The sequence below is a fragment of the Microplitis mediator genome, chromosome 3, assembly GCF_029852145.1.
Source record: "Microplitis mediator isolate UGA2020A chromosome 3, iyMicMedi2.1, whole genome shotgun sequence".
In the NCBI taxonomy this organism is placed as follows: domain Eukaryota; kingdom Metazoa; phylum Arthropoda; class Insecta; order Hymenoptera; family Braconidae; genus Microplitis; species Microplitis mediator.
The window spans coordinates 4,789,126-4,799,483 of record NC_079971.1 but is presented as its reverse complement, the minus strand read 5'-3'; the positions used below and the strand labels follow the sequence as shown (position 1 = coordinate 4,799,483).

General features: G+C 33.4%; 3 protein-coding genes across 4 annotated transcripts in view; 1 reads left to right on the top strand and 2 right to left on the bottom strand.

Moving 5' to 3' along the window:
• LOC130664700 (40S ribosomal protein S15Aa) overlaps window positions 1-10,358 on the bottom strand; it is a 55,064-nt gene that overhangs the window by 9,208 nt on the left and 35,498 nt on the right. The gene's annotated exons all lie outside the window — the stretch shown is intronic.
• On the bottom strand, window positions 557-6,581 carry LOC130664683 (ankyrin repeat and KH domain-containing protein mask-like). Its single transcript, XM_057464717.1, has 3 exons — window positions 6,156-6,581; window positions 5,936-6,083; window positions 557-4,143 (listed from the first exon to the last, which is right to left on the bottom strand). Exons 1-3 carry the CDS (start codon window positions 6,345-6,347, stop codon window positions 1,679-1,681), a joined length of 2,805 nt encoding a protein of 934 aa, XP_057320700.1. The 5' UTR covers window positions 6,348-6,581; the 3' UTR covers window positions 557-1,678.
• On the top strand, window positions 8,193-10,289 carry LOC130664699 (uncharacterized). Its single transcript, XM_057464756.1, has 4 exons — window positions 8,193-8,524; window positions 8,625-8,697; window positions 8,771-8,983; window positions 10,138-10,289. The coding sequence occupies exons 1-4, from the start codon at window positions 8,513-8,515 to the stop codon at window positions 10,287-10,289; spliced, it is 450 nt and encodes a 149-aa protein (XP_057320739.1). The 5' UTR covers window positions 8,193-8,512.

Genomic DNA, 10,358 nt, shown 5'->3' with positions numbered 1-10,358 from the left:
CAATCGGAAATTTCGATTAAATCTGATAAGAATTTCCGAGTGTGAATGTAGCAGACATCAAAAAAATTTTAAATTATAAATAAATAGAGTAAATAATTAATAAAATAATAATTATAAAAAATGCATTTATTAATTTCAAAATCTTTTAAATGCGGTTTTTTTTTTAATTTAATTTTATTGATTATTTACTCTATTTATTTATAATTTTTAATTTATCTGATGTCTGCTGCATTCAATGATACTGCAGTTATCCGAAGTCTAATAATTTTTGGATTTTTTTTTTAACAATAAATTATGAAAAATAAAATATTTGAAAAAATTGCACCTGTAGTTTTTAAAATTTTCTACATGTGCATATTTTTAATTTTTGTTTCTTTTGTAATTGATTTGTTGAAAAAAAATTTTGAAAATTACTAATTGTCTGCTAACTTCAGGATCATCTACATTCACACTCATTTAGAATTTTCCAATCAGATTCAATCATGACCCTGAAAATAGCAGACACCCGACAATAATTAAGTTCAACTAGGACTAGGGATGTCATAGGGAAAAATAAAGTTACCAGAAATTCGAATGCAGGATGATGAATGGTTTAAATTAATTTAAAAGTGCATAGTTTTGAGATATTTTTTTTATTAACTATCAATTTGTTATAATCAAAAATAATTTTCGGAATACTCTCCTGAAGATGTTATTTTTTATTTTAATTATTTTCTAGTATATAGCCGTAGTAACGGCCTTTTACACTTTTTGCCTTTATATCGCAACTGCTTTACTTCTCGTTCTGCCTCTATTGTGCGGTTGTGGCCCGACTTGTGCTTATACTGTACTGCATCATTACGGTGATGCCCTACAACCTCCCTTGTGCAATTGAGGTGTAGTGGCGTAGGGAAACGACAGAGAAAATCTAGCCAGTACAGTTTCGGTTTAGGTGAAGCTCCAGTGATCGATAAAATTCCCATTTTATCGATCACTGGATCTTCATCCCGCGCCTAACGGTCAAAGACCTTCGTTCGAACCCAACGCGTGGCTAAACGGTCACCCAGCCAAGTAGTGGCCATGCTCAATGCTACTTAATGACTTCGAGTGATCTTCGGTGATCGCCCGAGCCACGCGCGTGCCAAATGGCTGCCTCAGCCGCTTTCCTGAGGTGTTAATTATTTCAATACTACAAAATCTGGTAGTCTTGGCTATTTCCTTAATATTTAAATGTGCCCTTTTTTTTATTTTTCATTTTCACCTCAGAAGCTTTGGCATGCCATAGACATTAAATAAAAAAATTTTCGCGCAAGAAAAAAAATTCTATCTCGTTAGCAGATCTGGCTCATTGAAAAATTCGATTTTCCCATAAATAAAAATTAAATACATACACACACTCGGACATCATTCTGAAAACAGTCAGAATAGCTTCCTAGGATCTCAAAACGTCGACATCTGATGAAAACTCGATTTTCGAAAATCGGCGTGAAAACAATAACTTCCCGAATGTTTTAAAATTTACAATTTTCTTAGCAGGAAGTTAAAAAATTTTCCTGTGTTATTTAAATGGGAAAATCGAATCTCGAATCTGTGATGGAGATAAAATTTTTTTCTTGCGCGAAATAGTATTTTTGTATTGAATATGACTTTTTTTTACCCACACTTGAAAAAAAACAACCCAAATTAAGTTGTTAAAATTTCAAATGGTATTTATTTCCCTATCTAGTTCTTTCAAATGTATACTGTCATTTTCATAGGCTTTGGCTGCTCGGGTTTCTTTAGCAGCGCGTATTATTTCAACGCACATATGAAAGTCTTCCAATAGTTCATCTTCGTCACTAATAATATCCATACACCTTGTAATATCTTGATCACTTGGAAATTGCGTTACATGATCAACCATCCATTCAACAACTTCAGTATCTCTTGCACAAAACGCTGCCATTAAACCAGACACTTTATAATTGTCTTGTGAATCAATGTCAGCATTGGCATTGTATAAAAGTTTAACAACATTAAGATGCCCTTCTCCTGCAGCGAGCCATAAAGCACTCCTACCAATTCTATTTTTAACCTCAACTAGGGCACCATGTTCTAATAATAATTCAACAAAATGGTAGTGACCCTTGTTGGCGGCAATAGTAAGGGCAGTATCACCCGTGGATGCAGCTGCATTAACATCCGCGCCTTTAGCTAATAAAAGACGACCAACTTCAACGTGACCACCACTGGAGGCTTCCATTAATGGTGTCATCCCTATTTTCGATCGATGCTCAAAATTTGCTTTACGATCAAGTAACAGACTTACAACTTCATGTCTACCTTGGAGGCAAGCAAGATCTAAAGCAGTATTATGATTTGTTTCAATCTGAGCCTCAATATCACTACCCATATCCAGGAGTAACCTAACTGCCTGAATATGACCGTTCATAGCAGCAAGCATCAGTGGAGTTATTCCAAGTTTTGAACCGGTTCGTGAATCAACTTCAGCACCATCCTGCAGCAAAAGGTTCATTATATAGACATAACCACCATATGCAGCTAAAGCCAGTGGTGAATAGTCACATGAATTGTGATGTTCTTTATTGGCGTTACGAGATAGTAATAGTTCTACAACCTCAAATATTCCAGCACTGCAAGCAAGTGACAATGGTGTATTTTTACTACGTTCAGTCTGTGCTTCAATGTCTGCATTGTGATGTAAAAGTATTTCAACAACTTTTATATGTCCAGCAGCTGCTGCTTTTAGTAATGGTGTAAAGCCTCTTCTATTATGATGTTCAATGTCTGCACCACGACTGAGTAGAAATTCAACGAGTTCCTTGTGACCACAACCACATGCAAGCGTTAATGCCGTTTCATGATTGCTATCTGTTTTTGAATTAACATCCATATAAGAAAATTGCTGATTCTGATTTTCCGGTGGATAAGTACCTGGAGCTGGATCTGTAGTGACCTGCCCGGCTACAAGGGCAAGGGTAGCAGCATTCACCATAATGCTATAAGGATAGCCAAGTAATAGTTTAACAATACTGGTGTTTCCACTCTTGGCCGCCTCAATCAGCATAGTTGAGTTGTCATTGAGTTTATGGAATGGATCGGCAGCCTGGGCAAGCAATAGCCTAACAACCAAAAGGTGTCCACCAGCGCAGGCAAGTGACAACGGCGTATGATCATTGTTGGTCGTATTACGATTGAGATTGGCCGATTTGAATATTAAAAAATGCACGGTGTGCCAATGCCCAGCTTTACAGGCTATCATCAGAGGTGTTTTTCCACCATCAGATTCGTGCTCTAAATCAGCACCAAATTGAAGTAGAAGATTTGCAACATTCGTGCGACCATACTCACACGCGTAGGTAAGTGCTGTCTCACCGGTTTGAGTTTGAGAATGAACATCTGCACCAGACTCAAGGAGATAACGTACAAGATCCACATGACCTTCTCGAGCAGCTTCCATGAGGGGCGATAATTCTCCTATCTCAATGTCAGCTCCTGCTTTGATTAAACGATCAGCAACTTGAAGAAAACCATTACAACACGCCAACGTGAGTGCCGTTTCCTCGGTCTCTTCAGTCAGAGCATTAACATTCGCACCCTGACTTAAGAGTAATGACACAATTACTATATGACCTCCACGTGCAGCTTCCATCAATGGTGTATAACCATCGTCATTAACTTCCTCGATGTTTGCTCCACGTTCGATTAAAAGCATCGCTAAATCAACATGACCACCACACGCAGCCAGTGTTAGCGGCGATTCAAAAGCATCAGTCGGCATACCAACTTGGGCACCAGAGTCCAACAACAGTCGGGCTACTTCTACATGACCTTCAGCCGATGCCTCCATCAACGCGGTATGCATTTCATCGGTCTTGTGCTCTTGATCATAACCTGTTTCCAACAAAAATCTTACCATATCAAGGTGGCCTTTGCAACTCGCGAGGGTTAATGGCGATTCGTTAAATTCATTCGAATGAGTATTATTGCCGGCACCGTATTCGAATAAGATTTTGGCTACTGGCACATGGCCAGCACTTGCTGCTTCCATCAATGGTGTAAGCCCATCTTCATTATAATCTTCTAAATTCGCGCCAGCTTCAAGTAATGCCTCAACTACGTCCACGTGGCCACCAGCACATCCGTACATCAATGGTGTATTACCTATTAATCATTTAGAAACAATGTTTTTATTTTAGAGATGTCTATGTATTAGAGTGGCCCAAAAAAACTGACTATTTTTCTTTCGAGTCTCTAATGAAAATTTGTTGGTTTAAGATGTTTTAAGACGCCTCTCCAAAAATCAGCTCGATAAAAAATTATCAATAGGTCGCTCACGAATTTTGAAAATATCAAAAATCATCGAAATTCGGATTTTTTTGTTCTGAATTTCTTCTTTCTCGTGGCAGCTGTAGTTTATATTTATCAAATCATGACTACGCTGAAAATTTCAGCTCAAAATTAAAATATTTAAACGTCGCTCAAGAATTTTGAATGTTTCCGAGTACTGTCTCTTGGACGTTTTCGAGCGACCCTTGAATGTTAATAATAAACCTTCTCAATTTTTTTACCATCAATTTGTATCATAATGAATAAAAATACAACCCGAGAAATAGAAATAATAAATTATTTACATACTTTTTTATTTTTTAATTCAATTTTTAGGTTTTTTTGCTGATTCAAAACTTACCCAATTTTATTGTTTAAGACTGTCCTGTATATTTTCGGTTATGCAAAAGTTATATTTAAGTGAAATGACAGTAATTGAGTTATAAAAAAATACAAAAACTAATTCAAAGTATTAGTTACATATTGTCAGTTAATATTCAAAATTCTTAAGCGCCGTTTAAATATTTAAATATTGGACTGAAATTTTCAGCATAGTCATAATTTTGCAGATATAACATATTGCTGCCTCGAGGAAGAAAAAATTCAGAAACAAAAATTCCGAATTTCGATCATTTTTGATATTTTCAAAATTCGTGAGCGACCTCTTGAAAATTTTTTATTGAGCTGATTTTTGGAGAGGCTTCTTAAAACATCTTAAACCAAAAATTTTTTGTTAGAGACTCGAAAAAAAAAATAGTCGGTCTTTTTGGGCCACCCGACTATGTATATAAATACTCAGTAATATAAACAAACAAACACAAAGAAACAAGTCAGGCCACATGAGCGTGGCGCCGCCGTTTTTAAATTTAAATTTTTTTTTTAAATTGCTTGAATTAGTAGCTTTGAAAAAAATTTAATTCCTTCTTTGAACTATTTTGAAAATTTAAACGCTATTTACAAGCATAAAAACACTTGGAAAGTATTTATAAATTTTAATATCCGAGACCGAGTATGAGAAAGCGGCGCTTCGCCGCCCAGTGCGAGTAAGTGTCCGAATCTTTTTTTAACTGCCCTGTTGACAAGTTTCTTTACCGTCACTATCTTAGCCTGTTTTACCACTTGTGGAATGGGTACAACTATTGAGAGTGAAGTAATTTTTGAGGTTAGTTTTTGCTTTCATTATTTTATTTACAATTTAATTGTTATTTAATAGTAATAATTTTATTCATATAAAATAATTGTTTGTCGACCCGATGAAAGCTTAGGATTTTCCTCCACCACCATAATGTTAGAATGAACGCATGCGCTATTTAAATGGGCCCAGTGCAAAGCCACCAAAAACGACATTTAAAGGGTGGGGGAAGAAACCGTGGTGGGAAAAAAATCCCAAGCTTTCGTCGGGATGACTATAACAATTTTCTTGAGTGGCACGTGGCCAAAAAGGAGCAGAAAAAAAACAATTCTTATTAAAAAAAAAATGTTTAATACTGGGAAAACGCATGAAAGTTGCGATTCGACATTTGGCAACAGGGCGTTCAATTTAACGCGGCGACGTAACGCTCAGCACGTGACCTAACTCGGCTGGAAAATGCACGCGACCGACGAAGGGTTAAAGTATAATACATACCGGAAGTAGATTGCTTATTTACGTCTGCCCCAAGAGCGATGAGCAAACCAACGATGTCAGTATGACCAGCACTTGCAGCTTTCATCAGCGGGGTGCAGTCTCCTTCGGTACCTCTATCCTCAACATTGGCGTTCATTGCTAATAGTACCTGTTTGAAAAATAATAATAATAATAATAATAATGACTATATATATTTTCACTATAAATAACTTCAACAAACCTGCACTATTTCATAATATCCAGCAGAACTAGCGAGAGAAAGCAAACTTTCGCCTCTCTCAGTAGTTTCGTGGACACTGTGTCCTTTAATTAATAATTTTCTAACAGTTTCAACGTCACCGTTAATACAGGCTTCAACAATCGAACGTTTCTCGTTCTGCACAGGTGGATTTTCACTACCAATTCTAGTCATTGCTGCTGCAGCTTCGTCTATCGCACAAAACAAACCACGTGCAACTCACACTAGTTGGTAATTTTCTTCATACCTCGTAGCAGGGTTTCTTCTAGCTGTGTTGCCAAATCGTGCAATTTACCCCTTCCCGAGGTGAAATCGCACGGAGTGGGTAAGGAGGGGGTTAAAATATTGCACGATCTGGCAGCACTGCTACCAAGGTGCATTTATGAATAAGCCCTACCGTTTAAAATTCCAAATAGTAATTACTCATTAATTAATTAGTCCTAAATAATAGAGACATATTCCTAAATTTTCCCAAATCATTCCCCATTAATTAAAAATAAATTTGTCGTCTATAATGGTAAATAAATTAACCTTAAGGTGGCTATCAGGGTACTTTAAAGAGCATGAAAAAAATGATTTAAGGTAGTTGTCGGGTGATGGACATAGTTTCAGAAAGTTCTAAAATTTTTTATACCTATTAAGGGTACTAAGATACAATTACCATTAAAATTTGAAGTCGATTGACTATTTCTAATTTGACGTATTAATAATCGCAGTTCGTATCATTAACATTGCGAGCAATGAGGAGTATGCGTTTCAAGTCGCGTTCGTGATTCTAATAAAAAAATTGACAGTCAGAAACTTTTGAAAAACTAACAGAAAATTAATGAATTTGTCCTGAATTAATTTAAAAAAAAAAAAAAAAATATTCACTATCTCATTGTTGAGATATAGCAATTCAAAGTTCAAAAATAAATGAAAAAATATCCATGTCGTGAATTGGAAAAAAACAATCTGACAACGCTGTACGCGAGTATTCATAGTATTATTTGAGCGGTAAATTTAAACGTACTCAGTACACTATACAGCAACTGGCAGAGCATATGCGACGATGTCAAATTTTAATTTAAGAAAATGTTCAATAGTATTTGTGTATACGTATTAGGGACATTAGGGTGATTCAAAAAAAAAATTTAATTTTTTTTTCGCTCTTACCTCCTGAAAACTTAGTGGTTGCCGAGAAAAAAATTCTCCCAAAAGATGGGCTCTCTAGCTCAACTCTAAGAGGTCGCTATTTTAATTTTAATTTCCCATCTAATTAACATGTAAAAATTTACTTTTTCACTAAAAGTGTAATTACTCGTAAGCTGCTCAAAATTTTTCAAATTTATACAAAGATCTTCAAAACTGATATCTCAAGCTTTCCAAAACCCTATGACAAGTCATAAATATTATAATTAGAACGCCAATCGAAGCTATCTGAATAGTATCGATTTTGTATTTCAAATGAAATTGTTAATTTTCGATTTTTTTTTTGCTAGCTTCAATTGGGGATAATTATGACTTATCATAGGGTTTTGGAAAGCTTGAGGAATCAGCTTTGAAGATCTTTGTATAAATTCAAAAAATATTAAGCAGCTTACGAGTAATTACACTTTTAGTGAAAAAGTAAATTTTTACATGTTAATTAGATGGGAAATGAAAATTAAAATAGCGGACTCTTAGAGTTGAGCTAGAGAGCCCATATTTTGGGAGGATTTTTTTCTCGGCAGCCACTAACGTTTCAGGGGGTAAGAGCGAAAAAAACAAATTAAATTTTTGTTTGAATCACCCTAATACGTATATATGAGTAGTGTGTACGTAAACTTCTGACGGGTACAGTATTAAACAAAAGCAATGTTTCGTTTTAACTATACCACCTAACCCACTCTTACCGCGTATATGGCTCATAACTTTTAGACAATATTGTAGCAGGATAACTACCTTAACATTTCTAATTTATAAACTCATTGTAAGAAAAATAAAAATCAGATATATTGATTGATTTATCGTTAGCACTCTAAAATAAAAATACCGCGAAAACGATAAATTCAAAATTACAAAATAAATTTTATTATTTGAACAAAAAAATTAATCTGCCTTTCAAAAGTTAAATTTAAAAAAAATATTTATGACCGCGTTGACAAACCAGACTTTCTTATGTGCGCCAACATGTTGCGCATGTACAATTTTTGCGCGTATTCAAGACATCATTAAATATTCATCAAAACATTTATAAAGGATTAATAAAATTTTTGTAGCAATAAATTATTATCCATAAAATTAAGAATAAATTAATATTGTTATTTGCTTTTGACATTTCTGACATTTAGGTCTAAGTAACCCAGTAAATTATAGCAATGACAAATCTTGTAAGTAATTTAAATATAAATATTATTATCGCTTTATAAATTTTATATAAATCTTATTAATAAAATATAATATTATTAATTGTTAATAAATAAATTATAGAGAAATACAATGGAGTCGGTAGATCGTGATCATGATGGATTTAATAATTACGTTAAATCAATTGCTAGTAAATGTGAGTAAAAAATTATTATTGATTATTACAATAATTAACCAATAAATTAATGTAAATTATTAACTAATTACAGGTGCGAAAATGAAGAAAAATGTCAATGAGTTTATGATTGATGCTAAAGTTTATGAATTTTTTGATCAAGTAATAAAATATTTAATGTCTCATCCAGTCTTATCAGCTATTTGTCTCTTAATATTGGCTTCATTTACAATACCTATATTTTTGTTTGTATCATTTACTATTATTAATATCGCATTTGCATTTACTGGTTTCATTATTGTCCAAGGTACGTTTATTCAACACGCACTGAAAAAAATTTTTTTGACTCGGTGTAAAGTAAGAGACCCAGTACCCGATCACTCATGTATTTTTATATCTGTATTTAGTAAAATTTAGTAAATATAGATATACAAATACATGGAGTGATCGGGTACAAGTTTTCTGATCGGGTACTAGGTCTTTTTACTTTAGTGTAAATAACTCGGTGTTAAAACTTTGCTGTTAAAATTACAATGATCCTGAAGCTAGCAAAAAATTAACAATTTTTAAATTTTTCTTTCCAACGAATCAATTGAAAAAAACTAAAAATATGCACATGCAAAAAAATAAAAAAGCCACAAGTGCAATTTAAAATTGTTTTTTTTTTTATAATTTATCGTTTTTAAAAAAATCCAAAAATTATTAGACGTCGGCTGACTTCCGTCTCATAAATTACACCGGGAATTCTACGGTTCCCTTGGAGAACTCGACGAAATGAGATTTTTTTAAAGAATAAAATTTTTCGATATCTCCCGTAGTCTGAGAAAAATGCAATTTTTTTTAAAAATTTCATAGATTTTAATATCTTCAACTTTTTTGTACTTTTTTCTAGAAAGTACAAAAATTCTGACAAATAAAAACGTCTGAATTAGTTCATTTTTGAAGAAGTTATAGTTATTTGAAAAAAAAGTCATTTCGTCGAGTTCTACAAGAATTCGCGGTCATTTAACTGCGCCACAGAAACCGTAGACTTTCATTACACCAAATATCGTTTTAAATTTAGGCGGTGTGAATTTAAAATTTATACACCATCAAGCGTGTAAATGTGTAATTTATGATAATTTTGCGTTAAGAAAAATAATCATAGAAATACTTAAATGTTCAAAATGCTGCTTACTGTCGAAATAAAATTAATACAGTTATTTATTGAATAGTTAAAAATTTCCAATGATCATTTGTTGCTCATTAATCAAAATTATAACGAGTAACACAGAATGGTGTAAAAAAAGTAGATTACACTGTTAAAATTACACGGATGGATAATTTACACCGAGGATTTCTTACACCGTTTTTACACTACACGACCGTTTAAAGTTTTCGAGGCCATTTTTACACCAAAATTTTTGACAGGGCATAAATATTTAAACAATTGATAACAATTTGATTTGTAATTAATTACAGTTGCAGTACTTTCAGTTGGAGCAACAGTATTATGTTCAATATTATTTTGCGTACTATCAACAGTTGCAGTCATTGGAATAATTTGTGTTCTAACATGGTCAATAGCTTATTACTTACTTACATTTATGAGAAATATCCGGAGAATTCGATAAATTTATTTAATATCAACGTCAAAAATTTATATAATTAATTTTATAAATTTATTAATAATGCATTTGTAC

What these genes read in the sequence shown, in the direction of transcription:
- LOC130664683 (XM_057464717.1), bottom strand. Translation starts at nt 6,347, where the DNA reads ATGACTAGAATTGGTAGTGAAAATCCACCTGTGCAGAACGAGAAACGT. An exon ending in GATATTATGAAATAGTGCAG is followed by an intron (nt 6,084 to 6,155) that starts GTTTGTTGAAGT and finishes TTTTTCAAACAG; the next exon opens with GTACTATTAGCAATGAACGC. An exon ending in AAATAAGCAATCTACTTCCG is followed by an intron (nt 4,144 to 5,935) that starts GTATGTATTATA and finishes AATGATTAATAG; the next exon opens with GTAATACACCATTGATGTAC.
- LOC130664699 (XM_057464756.1), top strand. An exon ending in TAAATCAATTGCTAGTAAAT is followed by an intron (nt 8,698 to 8,770) that starts GTGAGTAAAAAA and finishes AACTAATTACAG; the next exon opens with GTGCGAAAATGAAGAAAAAT. An exon ending in TGGTTTCATTATTGTCCAAG is followed by an intron (nt 8,984 to 10,137) that starts GTACGTTTATTC and finishes AATTAATTACAG; the next exon opens with TTGCAGTACTTTCAGTTGGA.